Here is a 13,118-nt window from a genome sequence, read left to right as displayed (position 1 = left end):
TATGCTTTTATAGGGTAAAACATCGGAAGCCCTTGCAAAACTGATTTCACTACAAGCAACTGAAGCAACTATTGTTACTTTAGGCCCAGACAACATCCTCTTGAGGTATTGTGCTTTACTGTAGTTTTTTAATAATTTTTTTTGAAAGGCAACCTGAATACATTTCAGTATGTTGTGCTCATTGATTTCCCCCCCTGTGCTCTTTATTTTTGTATGGCCCCATCAATATATATGGCATTTTGTAGAGAAATAGAAGCAGAAGATATTCCTTCACCCTAAATAACTTGCAGTCTAAATTGCTGGTATCTGGAGGAGAGAAAGATGTGGCAAGACTTATGGTCAAACCATGAATATGCACAGATTCAGCTGCACATGCTAAGGCTTTATTTCAGTTGTGGATAAATAAGGACTAAGGAATTTTGTGTGTCCTCTTAGTGAAGAGCAAGTTGATGTTGAGCTGGTTCAGCGGGGTGACATTGTCAAAGTGATTCCAGGAGGCAAGTTTCCAGTGGACGGCCGTGTTATTGAGGGACATTCTATGGTGGACGAATCACTCATCACAGGCAAGCTGTGTTATATTTATTTCAACAGGTGCTTGAAACTAACTAATGGTGTGGGTAGGAAGGAAAAGAGACAAAATGAAAATTAAGACTAGGGGATAAGAGGGGGAAATGCAAAGAATTGTGTCACTTAATGTTATGCTGGCAAATCAATTTATGCAGGTGAAGCTATGCCTGTGACTAAAAAACCCGGCAGTACAGTCATTGCAGGCTCTATTAACCAGAATGGATCATTGCTGATCTCTGCAACCCACGTTGGATGTGACACTACTCTCTCCCAGATCGTCAAACTTGTGGAAGAAGCACAGACATCCAAGGTACTTTCAATAAGCAATAGTAGGAAGGAAGTTAAGTTTTTTAGCCTGTTTTTTTCGGCTATGATTCAGTACAACAAATTTATGAATCAAATTTGACATCATTACATGCTTACTTAGTGTACCAAATTGGTCTTCAGCAGAGAGGCAACTTAAAATTCCCATCCTTATAGGTCTCATGTTCTCTGATCACGGCAGTTGGTAAGCAGACTGTAAAGCAAATCATTTTGTGTAATTTGGAAGCTATTCAAGCAAAGCATTGCAAAAAAGATGTATTGTTAGGATTGCAGAAAAAGACACAAGTGCAAAGGTGCCAGTGATGGGAGACTGCCTGTTATTCAGAGTGAATTTGCTACTTAGGCAAATGTGTAGACCAGGGACTGCAACCAACACACACAATTAAAAACTGGCAGTGCAGTGAACTACCCCTTTTTGAGGGATTCAGGTCAAAGTTGTTGAGCTTTTTTTAAGGGAAGGAAGCCCCGGTTTTTTTGCGGGGGGGGGGGGGAGATAACTAATGAAACAGTCAGCCTCGCAGCAAAAGCTCCTTCTTCTGTTCTAGCAATCTAGAGGGCAGGGCTGGATGGAAGAGCCAGCAATCGACTGCGATCTACCAAAACCTCCTGGGGATCAACCAGTAGATCAACCTGTTGGACATCCCTGGTGTAGACAATCTCTGAGACAACCTCAGAGAAGATGGCTAGAATTTATTTTCTTTTTCTCTCCCTGTGCTTTAGGCTCCAATTCAGCAGTTTGCAGACAAACTTAGTGGCTACTTCGTTCCATTTATTGTTGGTGTTTCTGTGCTTACACTTTTTGCCTGGATAGTGATCGGATTTGTTGATTTCGAAATTGTGGAAACCTATTTTCTTGTAAGTCTGGTATTCTTTTTTGGGAAGATTTGTTTCACTTCCAGGTTTCAACCCTTTAATGCTGTTGACACTCCCTACATTGTCTTTGGAAGTAATGCAGGGCTGGAGAATCTTATTGGCTCAGCAGACTAGATCCTTATAAAGATCTGCCTTGCCGGGCCATCCACCTGTCAGTCAGGAGATGTCACAAATGATGCCAGGGGATTCAGTACTTTGAAGCCAGGATACCAAAGCCCAGCCAAATTGAGCATGTTGGGTGAGGTAGAAAGAGTTTCTTGTAGGGAGCTCTCGTGCACCTGAATCAAGCTGGATTGATCTCCCTTCATGTTGGTCAGTGGAGAGAGAAGTCACTCCTGCTTATCACTGAAGGGCCTCAAAGAGGAGTCCTGGGAAGGAGGAACACTTCTCTCTCCCAGTGCTGCTTTTGGAAGCATGTCCAGCGAAAACAAGCAGCCCCCTTTCCCTTCAAGCATGGAAGTAGGGTGGGAACATTTGCGGTTATTCTTGATGTGCTTAGCAATTGACCAGTCTGTTTACATGCAGTTTTTAATGAGGGCATGATTGGGAATTACTAGCCTTAAAAAGGGTAATGGATTTAATTACATGATTTATATGAGCACCGAGGGGCAAATGTAGGTTTGCAGAGGCAATTATAACTTTTTAGAATTTTAAACCTTGAAATTTTATTTAATTGTACTTATAATCTACCTCTTCCCAAGCACTCCTCGTGGGTCAATACATAATTTCAACAAATGCTTCTTGTGTAGCTTTTGGAAGTACGCCCAGATTCATGCTTAGTTAAGTGTCAAGTGAAACACAGAAGCAAATTCCCAAGTTGAGGTCTAGCCACCGAGAGTGCCCAGCCTTGAAACCTGGAAATACAGGTGAAACTTGAAAAATTAGAATATCATGGAAAAGTTCATTTATTTCAGTAATTCAACTTAAAAGGTGAAACTAATATATAAGAGAGACTCATGACATGCAAAATGAGATATGTCAAGCCTTTATTTGTTATAATTGTGATGGTTATGGCGTACATCTGATGAAAACCCCAAATTAACAATCTCAGAAAATTAGAATATTGTGAAAAGGTTCAGTAGCTATTCAATCCATAACACCTGCAATGGGTTCCTGAGACTTTAAATGGTCTCTCAGTCTGGTTCAGTAGGAAGCACAATCATGGGGGAGGCTGCTGACCTGACAGTTGTGCAGAAAGCCATCATTGAGACCCTCCAATTGGAAGGAAAGCCTCAAAAGGTAATTGCAGAAGAAGTTGGATGTTCCCAAAGTCTCGAAGCTGTCTCAAAGCACATTAATTGAAAGTTATACGGAAGGGGAAAGTGTGGAAGAAAAAGATGCACAAGCAGCAGGGATGACCTCAGCCTGGAGAGGATTGTCAGGAAAAGACCATTCAAACGTGTTGGGGACTTTCACAAGGAGTGGGCTGAGGCTGGAGTTAGTTCATCAAGAGCCACCACACACAGATGGATCCTGGAGATGGGCTTCAAGTGTTGTATTCCTCTTGTCAAGCCGCTCCTGAACAAGAAACGTCAAAAGCGTCTTACCTGGGCTAAAGAAAAAAAGAACTGGTCTGTTGCTCAGTGGTCCCAAGTCCTCTTTTATGATGAGAGCAACTTTTGCATCTCATTTGGAAATCAAGGACCCAGAGTCTGGTGTAGGAATGGGGAGGCACACAATGCCAGATGCTTGAAGTCCAGTGTGAGTTTCCACAGTCTGTGTTGATTTGGGGAACCATGTCATCAGCTGGTGTTGGTCCACTGTGCTTCATTAAGTCCAGGGTCAACGCAGCAGTCTACCAGGAGATTTTGGAGCACTTCATGCTTCCTTCCACAGACTTTATGGGGATCCTGACTTTATTTTCCAGCAGGACTTGGCACCTGCCCACACTGCCAAAAGTACCAAAACCTGATTCAATGCCCATGGGATTACTGTGCTTGATTGGCCAGCAAACTTGCCTGACCTGACCCCATAGAGAATCTATGGGACATTGCCAAGAGAAAGATGAGAGACATGAGACCGAGCAGTGCAGAAGAGCTGAAGGCTGCTATTGAAGCATCCTGGTCTTCCATAACACCTCAGCAGTGCCACAGACTGAGAGCATCCATACCACGCTGCACTGAGGCAGTAATTGTTGTAAAAGGGGCCCAAACCAAGTACTGAGTACATATGCGTGCTTCTACTTCTCAGAGGTCCAATATTGCTCTATTTGCAATCCTTGTTTTGCTAATTTCATTTAATATTCTAATTTTCTGAAATTGTTAATTTGGGGATTTTATCAGCTGTATGCCATAATCATCACAATTATAACAAATAAAGGCTTGGCATATCTTGCTTTACGTGTCATGAGTCTATCTCATATATTAGTTTCACCTTTTAAGTTGAATTACTGAAATAAATGAACTTTTCCACAATATTCTAATTTTTCAAGTTTCACCTGTAAATTGATTTAGGTTGGCCTTGAAGTGGAGGTGGTCCCATAGATATGTGGGGCCCAGGCTACACAGAATTTTGTAGGTCAGCACCACACTTCGAATTAAGCCCTAAATAAATTTGTGAGCCAGTTAGTGAGTGGTCAAAGTTGCCTTAGAATAAGCTGTATTTTTCTTGTGAGCAACCCTTGCTCATACCTAAGCAACTAATTGTTTGTTTGTCAATAGGGGTACAATAAGAGCATTTCCAAAGACGAAGTGATAATCCGCTTTGCTTTCCAAGCCTCCATTACAGTGCTTTGTATTGCTTGCCCTTGTTCTTTGGGACTAGCAACCCCAACAGCTGTGATGGTGGGTACTGGTGTAGGAGCACAAAATGGCATCTTGATCAAAGGTGGAGAACCTCTAGAGATGGCTCACAAGGTAAGAAATCAGACTTTCCTTTACAGTTTGGCCACAAACTGTCATGTTTCTAAAAAGGATCTGGTTAACTTCATCTTTCCCCAAACAAAGCTTGTATGACTTTAGTCTGCAAAAAAAAGGGTGGGGGACAGAAAGCACTTGGCTTCTAATGTGGTTTGCGTTCTTTTTACAGGTTAAGGTTGTGGTATTTGATAAGACAGGGACCATCACCCATGGAACTCCAGTGGTGATGCAGGTGAAGATCCTAGTGGAGAGTAACCGGATGCCACGCAATAAGATTTTGGCACTAGTGGGAACCGCTGAGAGCAACAGTGAGCACCCCCTGGGAGCAGCTATTACCAAATACTGCAAACAGGTAGAGGAGCTAATACAGAGATTTCTTGATTCACCCTCTTAACTATCTGCCAAGCACCAACTTAATTGTGGGGGACATACAGCCATGTCTGAACTTTCCTGCCATGCAGTGAAATAACCGCATTTGCTACATATTCACATCTTATCTGGAAATGCTGTGACATGGTAAGGCTGTCTTTGTCATCAGATTTCTCTCTGGAGTGAGAGTTCATGAGTACAGGATTTTGAACTCATAGCATGCTCTGAGGTAAAGGAACAGCGGCAATATTCTGACCAGCAGAGGGATGTGCGCCTACAGTCTCTCTCAGCATGTCATACTGGGATGGGGCCACCCAGGTTCAAATATCCACTAACACATGAAGCTCACTTGGTTACCTTGAGCCAATTGCTCTGTTTTGGTTTAATCTGCCTCATAGGATGGTTATCAGGATGTCATCAAATGGGGAGGGTTGGGGTGGAGAGAGAATCGTGCATGCCACCCTGAGCTGCTTGGAACAAGGGTGGGATGACAATGTAAGCCATTGGGCACCACAATGATATTTACTACAGTATATTTTAGTAACTGGTTCATTTTACTTAGTGAATTATATTTAAATAGTTATAATTAATACAGCTCTGTGTACACAATTCTGAATTGTCTAGAAATCTATGGGGTTGTATATAACGTAAGTTCTGCTCAGAGAAGACCCACTGAAATTAATAAACCTCACTTGGCTTTCTGAAAAGCCTCATTATTTACAGGTCTTACAAATATGTGATTATTTCTTAGCACCTCTTTAGTCTTAAGCTCCTTTGTACTTTTGTTCCCTCACCCTACTATGTATTATTTATTTCTAAAAATACTGATATACCACTGCATCATAAAGATATATCACAGCAGTTTACAACAATTTAAAAACAAAACAAACAAAACAAAAAAGTTTAAAACTAGTTAAAAGAAAAAAGAAATTAAATACAAGTATCAATAGGTCATTATGGGGGGGTATACTCCTTATTGCCTTCATAGGCCTGGTGTAACAGAAAAGTTTTCACACATTTAAAAGTTGGCACAGATGGCACCTGCTGAATCCCTAGTGGCAGGGTGTTCCACAGGACTGAGCCAAGGCCTCTGAAGGCTCAGTTTCTCACATTACAATCTTGGATGTGTATATGCTTTTGCAGAATGACTTTTAAAGTCTAGTATGCATTTACCAAATCCCAAGCACTATCTGGTTATATATTCTCTTTAGGAATTGGACACAGACACCCTTGGAACTTGTACTGATTTTCAAGTAGTCCCTGGCTGTGGCATTAGCTGTAAAGTCACCAATATTGAAGCCCTGCTGTGCAGCAGGAGTGAGACCATGGAAGAGAACAATGTCAGGAATTCAGCCCTTGTGAAAATGGATGAGAAGATTGAGGAAATTATGCATCCTGCCTTGATTATTGATGAGCAGTTGCCAAGTAAGTTGAGATGAATCTGTCAAATGTGCTTCATGTAAGCAGAAGCCTTGTTTTGGCATCTGTTGCTAGAGGTGCATCAGCCTTTCTCTTTCACTGAGGGTGGGATCTGAGGTCTCCTTTGCTTTTAAAAGAGTAAAATACCAGCCCAATAGTTTTAAATTGTGCCTTGTAAAAGCTCTGACGGGAACTGGGGGCAATTTCCTCTTGATCTTCTTTATTCTGATCCATTTCCAATGTAACTGTGGTTTAGTGTCACAAGAATGAGATGAAGTAAGCCTTGAGTGCATACACTACCTCTTTCCCTCCTTTAAGCACAACTGAAAGTGCCAGCTTTTGGTTTCCTATAAACTGGTTTCTTGAGTTCAGCTGTATTGGGAAACTGCCTTTTATTTGGCATCAAAAGTGAAAGCTTGCAGTTGTCTATCTTTGCATGAGGAAGAGAGTAAAATGGGGTGTATGCTAGCCCAAAACTCAGTGGAGCTGTAGTTTAGTATATTTTCCTACCTGGAGCAGCATCTCTCACTCTCTTTTAGTTTTCTTTAGTCAACTATTTCCCTTATTTTATCAATTTAAAGTATTGCAAGGCATTCCAAGTGGGAGAAACATGTGTTGCAGTTCTCACTGGACTGAATCATCTCTTACTGGAGATCAGGATGGATGTCTATCTGAATCTTTCTCCCTCCCCACTCCCAAATAAGCTTTTGTCAGGATTAAAACTAGACTCGAATACATTGGGAGTGCCTTCAAACATGCAATTTCCCCTACCTTCAGCTTGAAGTAATACAGTCCCAACTAAAGTTGTACCGTGTGACGATGCTGCTCAGGTAGCTCAGCTGTAAGCACACTGTTGCACAAGTGCATAATCTGGATAATTCTGACCACACACCTGTGGTCCCTAGTGAATAAATGTTCGTGAATAGCCATGACTAAATGCTCCTGCAAACTTAGCATGCATCAGCAGTAGTGTGTAATTAACAGGTCACCTGTTTCTCAGAAACTGCAGTAATATTTTCCTTTCAGCTACTTGGGGTTCCCACAAGTATTCTGTTCTAATTGGAAACCGGGAGTGGATGTCTAGAAATGGTCTGCTTGTCAGAAATGAAGTTGATAATGCCATGATTGAGCACGAACGTCGAGGTCACACTGCTGTTCTTGTGGCTGTGGATGGTAAGCTTGATAATGAGGATTAGGATTGGATTTTATGTGTGATACATTGAAAAGGCAGGGAAGAATGCAGCTGAGGAGTAAGCAGTGACTGAAAAAGTTGTACTTCAAGCAATAAGGAGCAAAATATTTTCAAGACAGATAAAAGATTGCTCTAAGAGAGAATTAGACAAATTTGTGGAGGAGACAGGTATCAAAAGGCTACTAACCATGAGAGCAGAATATGATAACAGGATGCTGCACTAGATGTGCCATTGGTCTGATCCTGCAGGTTCTTCTCATGTTCTTACAGTATGCTATATTTTTCTATATAAAATATTCCAGTTCTCAAAATGAATTGTTTCATAATATTAATAGATAATCCAATGTGTGGCTACAAATCCTGTCAAACTGGCAGGTCTAACATTGTTCTTAACTTCTTTTTCCCTGTTGACTATTCCTATAATAAATATATACACAAAGCAGTACAGTAATCCTATCCAGTGTCATTTTCTTTTAAACATTAAGCAATGTAAATAAGTATTTTCAATTGACTTGTGTCTTAAAACACACACAGGTCCCAGTATGTAAACACTTGTTATACAAGTCTTCAGGTATCTACACATGAAGGATTTGTAACCTAACATTACCAAGTGAATGTCTTGAATCAGATATCCGAACAACAGTCAGAGAGACAGATATACGGAGAGACAAATTTACAGATACACAATTGCATTCACCGAAAAATCCCCATTCCCTTCCTCCCTTGTCAACTCTTTGTGCCACAAAACTGTGTTTGGCTTGTGTTTCGTTGCTCTCTTGTTGAATAAATACAGGTATGTAGTTTAATTGTAACAGTGTTTGTGATTTTATTCATTATAGTAATGTTGTTAATGGTTTTACAGGGTTTTATTTAAACAATTTGGGGGCATGTTGTGGTTTTCTCCCTAGGAAGGCATGGAGCTTGCTATGTGAGCACCCGCCTTACAAACCGTTTCACAGGAACAGATCATGTTTGCAAAGCAGGACCTGTGTGTATTTACAATTACTTCCGTTAAAATGCTTTCCTAGTAAAGCTGCCAGTAAATGCATTTGCATATAACATTTAAGCGACATTTAATATGCATTATTGATTCCCACAGAACCTCGATTCAGATAGGTTTGGCTATTAGAAATATTATTTGAGATCTAGAGAGAGAGAGAGAAAGGGAAGGAGGGCATGTAATGTGGCATACTTTTAAAGTTTTGTGTTCTACATGTAAGACAAGCTAAATGCCAATAGTTCTAGGGCTTTGGGAAACTTTCTGGAAGCTTTCTGCCCAGGAAACCAGTATCACAGCCTTGGAAAGTGAGAAGAACAGTCCATCTTTAAATTTGTGCAATGCCCCATGGGTGGAAGGAGAAAGGGGGTGAAGGAAAGAGGAAAAATAGTCTTTCTGTGCTCTTCAGAAAACAAAGAGGATTAATGGAAACATATTCATGTCTGTCTAGGAGAACTCTGTGGCTTGGTAGCTATTGCTGATACTGTGAAACCTGAAGCAGAGCTGGCAGTCCGTACTTTGAAGGCTATGGGCTTAGAAGTTGTTCTGATGACTGGTGATAACAGCAAAACAGCCAGGTCTATTGCCTCTCAGGTAAGCTGCTCCATATGTTGGCTTGCCTTGCTTCAGGCAATTTTCCTAATGCCTACAAGGTCCAAAGGTTCCCCCCTTCAATTTTTACAAATGCAGTAGGTTACTTATTTAGTCATCGGAGCATCAGTTAAATCAGTGCTACTCAAAGTGGTGTTCCACAGGCAGGTTCTGAGAGCCACCCTGGTGACTCCACCTCAGCTCAGGTTGGGTGGGATGCTTCAGGGACCAGATATGCTACTGGTCCCTGGAACATTTGGAGGCAGGGATTGCTGGTCTACAGCATCAGATCGCTTGAGATGTACTGAGTTAATAATGCTTTGATATTTCTAAGCAATGCCACTCGTTGGGGGAATGCTTTTCGAAGATGAGAATCTCGTAGTTCCACAGAACTCATTATTCTTAACAGCTGTATTTTTGTGTGTCTGAGGAAGCTTCTGGTGTGATTTTGGACTTCCTTTTCTTTTTCAGGTTGGCATCACTAAAGTGTTTGCTGAAGTCCTTCCTTCCCACAAGGTTGCCAAAGTAAAGCAACTGCAGGATGAAGGGAAACGGGTAGCAATGGTGGGGGATGGGATCAATGATTCCCCTGCTCTTGCCATGGCTAATGTTGGAATTGCCATTGGCACAGGCACAGATGTGGCCATTGAGGCAGCAGATGTGGTTTTGATTAGGGTAAGTGATTGGATAGAGTGAAGACCCTTAATTCAATGTAAAACAAATTATGCCACCAATGTAACTCGTCTTGTTAATTCTTACTTGGCAGAATGATTTGCTGGATGTGGTGGCAAGCATAGATTTATCACGGAAGACTGTTAAAAGGATACGAATCAACTTTGTCTTCGCTCTCATTTACAATCTTGTCGGAGTTCCTGTAGCTGCTGGTATGTGATGATTCTGGACTTTGACAATATGTATAATATTGCATTTTTTCTTCTTCCATGGAACATTAATTGCAAGTATATATCAATAAACAATTCCTTATGTGGGAGAAATTTGTGTGTGAGAAAAAGAAGAAAGCTCTGTAGTTGATATAAATATGTTGCACAGAAAGAAGAATGTTAAGGGTTGCAACTGATACCCAAACTCATTTTTAAATGTTCGTGCAAATTATAGTGGGTAGAAAAAAGGGAAGCTTTTCCAGTTTTTATTTATTTATTTATTTATTCATACATACATACATACCCTACCTATCTGACTGGGTTTCCCCCTGCTACTCTGAGCAGCTTCCAACAGAATATTAAAAAATACTGACATTTCAGACTTTAAAAACTTATTGATACAGGGCTGCCTTCAGATGTCTATTGAAAGTTGTATAGTTGTTTATTTCCTTGACAACTGATGGGGGGAGTGTTCCACAGGGAAGGCGCCATTACTGAGAAGGCCGTCTGCCTGGTTCCCTGTAGCTTCACATCTCACAATGAGGAACTGCCAGAAGGCCCTCAGAACTGGACCTCAGTGTCTGGGCTGAACAAACTGGATTAGATTTACTTACTTACTTACTTGTTTGCTTGCTTAATTTTTGGCATTTGCATGCTGCCCCATAACCCAAAGTTATTTGAGTGAGCTGAACTTCAGAAGAGGGCCTTAAGCAATGGGTAGGCAGGTACACATGAGAAAAAACCTGGTTCCAACACATTTATGAGTTTAAAGGTTAAAACCAATTAAAAAGTGATGGGAAAAGTAAAAGGACCATAAATGGTCAAGCTGGCCTTGCTTTGGACCAGCTGCAGTTTCCAGGCTGTTCTAATTCCAGCTGTTTGATTAAACATGCAGTGTTACAAAACTCTACAATTGACACTCTAGCTAGGTCCTCTGCAAGTCCATAAATCCTAAACTTGGGTTTTGCCTTCAGCTCTGCTTTGCCCCCTACATAAACACTAATTTAACATGCTTTGATTTTTTTAAATGCATTTCAGAATCATGTTTGTGACTTTGTTCTTTAACATCCCCTAGAGTTATTTCCAATTTCTCTCCCCAGGTGTCTTCCTTCCAGTTGGTTTGGTTCTGCAGCCTTGGATGGGCTCTGCAGCAATGGCTGCCTCTTCTGTTTCTGTTGTGTTGTCTTCTCTGCTGCTAAAATTGTAAGTACAGTATCCTCAAGCTTCTCATTCTTACTTTCATGACTTGCTTGTGAAATCCATGGTTGTATTTTGAGAAAAATAATTTGCTCTTCCAAAGAGGTTAACCAGCAAGCTGGGCTCTGTCCTGCCTTTTGAAAATTCAGGTAGGACTTACCTGTGCCTGCAGTTTTCCAGAAGAATCCCCTGCCCCATAACTACTGTTCAGTTCAGTGAGCTTTCAATAATGTATTTTTAATGCATTGATTGTCTCATTCAGCCTCATCACAACTCTATATAGAGCATGCCAATTTTTGCATTTATTGCAGATTGAGCTCGTTAGCCTAATTACTGATTTGATCCTTGGTTAAATTGGGGATCAAATTGAAGTTTATGCAGACTAACAAATACTGTTAGTTGCTGAACTACCATGGTTTTCACATTCCCACTTGGTCCTCCTCAGCCCTGCGGCAGCATTTTAAGAGAAGGAGACTTTATATCCACACTACCATCCCAGTTAGGAATTCCTCCCTTTGCACAAAGACATTGCAGGCAACATAGAGAACTGTCGGGCTCCTCAGCCTGGTCTGTTCTGGTTATGGATGATATTGTAGCTGGGCACCTCTGGAGCCAGTCACGGGAGGATACTGGCACAGTTTGATTTGATTATTGATTATTTAATTTCTGTACCTCTTAATATATTTTTTTAAATCTCTTTAAGAGGGGTACAAAAAAGACAACTTAAAACAAAATATTACAGAAACACACAGTTACATATAAAAATGTTACATTAATACAAAGTTACGAATATATAAACATCAGTATCAATTCATCTTCCTTCTGACACACCCTCCCTCTCAGCCTCTAGGTTATCATCTAGAGTCAGGACTACAAGCTTTAATAATTATTAACTGAATGATTAAATTGCAACCCTGTTTCAAACTAATGCATACATGATTTTTGTGCATTTTCCCTTCCCTTTAGCTATAAGAAACCTACCTGTGAGAAATATGAACGGCGTACCCATGGCCAGGTGAGGCAGAAGAGCCCTTCCGAAATCAGTGTCCACATTGGAATTGATGAAACTGGACCAAGATCCCCAAAGCTGAACCTCATGGACCGAATTGTCACTTACAGCCGAGCTTCCTTAAACTCCCTCTTCTCTGACAAGCGGTCCCTTAGCAGCATAGTCCTCAGTGAGCCAGACAAGCACTCCCTTCTAGTTGTAGATTCACGTGAGGAAGATGACACAACTCTCTGAAAGTCTTCTTTTTGCTGAGAAGTGGACTTGGTCTCTCTTCATGCACTGATCTATTCTGGAGGTTGACCAGCTGCACTGTGTTTCCGATCGTTTTGAATTGGATTTCAATTGCTCAGTTGACCAGAGCAATTATATCCCCACCCCCCAAAAAAATCACTTCCAACTCAAGAGGCTGGCAGTTTCTGCAGTGCTTTGCCAGTATTATCCAAAACCAACACTCACAAGCCACAGTATGCACTGGAAGCCAGTGCAGAGCAAGACACTGCTCAGCTGCTGGGATCATGAAAGGGCAGTCACCAGCACATGGTTTCTAGGCCATGTCTTTGCATGCAATGCGACATTATTTTATAGAGTGTGAACAAGTAAGGATAGAAACCATGATTTCTTTTTTCCTTTCCTTTTTTTTAAAACATAGATGTGCCTTATTTTGTAATGGTTGTCTTCATAATTTCTTCCTAATTTGCTATGTGTAAAATGGCATTTTTCAGAAAACATTGCAACACAGGTTTTCCCATTATTTGAAAAAAAAGGAAACAATTCCCGTTATTTGTTTCTCCTCCCCATCCCAGCTGCAGAGCTATAGACAATTCAGTGCACTCACCCGAGG

General features: G+C 41.0%; 1 protein-coding gene across 5 annotated transcripts in view; it reads left to right on the top strand.

Moving 5' to 3' along the window:
- The window catches only part of ATP7A (ATPase copper transporting alpha), a 40,839-nt gene extending 28,034 nt beyond the window's left edge, over positions 1-12,805 (top strand). For all 5 annotated transcript variants that reach the window (XM_053373386.1, XM_053373385.1, XM_053373383.1 and 2 more), the window contains 13 exons: positions 14-105; positions 436-563; positions 723-877; positions 1,612-1,746; positions 4,425-4,619; positions 4,792-4,974; positions 6,203-6,416; positions 7,437-7,583; positions 9,051-9,193; positions 9,662-9,865; positions 9,957-10,074; positions 11,172-11,274; positions 12,235-12,805. In XM_053373386.1, the coding sequence (XP_053229361.1) occupies positions 14-105; positions 436-563; positions 723-877; positions 1,612-1,746; positions 4,425-4,619; positions 4,792-4,974; positions 6,203-6,416; positions 7,437-7,583; positions 9,051-9,193; positions 9,662-9,865; positions 9,957-10,074; positions 11,172-11,274; positions 12,235-12,511 (2,094 nt within the window). In that variant the 3' untranslated portion in view covers positions 12,512-12,805. The remainder of the gene's footprint in view (positions 1-13; positions 106-435; positions 564-722; positions 878-1,611; positions 1,747-4,424; positions 4,620-4,791; positions 4,975-6,202; positions 6,417-7,436; positions 7,584-9,050; positions 9,194-9,661; positions 9,866-9,956; positions 10,075-11,171; positions 11,275-12,234) is intronic.
- Positions 12,806-13,118: the final 313 nt, after the last annotated feature.

This window comes from Podarcis raffonei, chromosome Z, assembly GCF_027172205.1.
Source record: "Podarcis raffonei isolate rPodRaf1 chromosome Z, rPodRaf1.pri, whole genome shotgun sequence".
In the NCBI taxonomy this organism is placed as follows: domain Eukaryota; kingdom Metazoa; phylum Chordata; class Lepidosauria; order Squamata; family Lacertidae; genus Podarcis; species Podarcis raffonei.
Note: the sequence above shows the minus strand (reverse complement) of the source record. Positions and strands in the feature narration are given on the sequence as shown.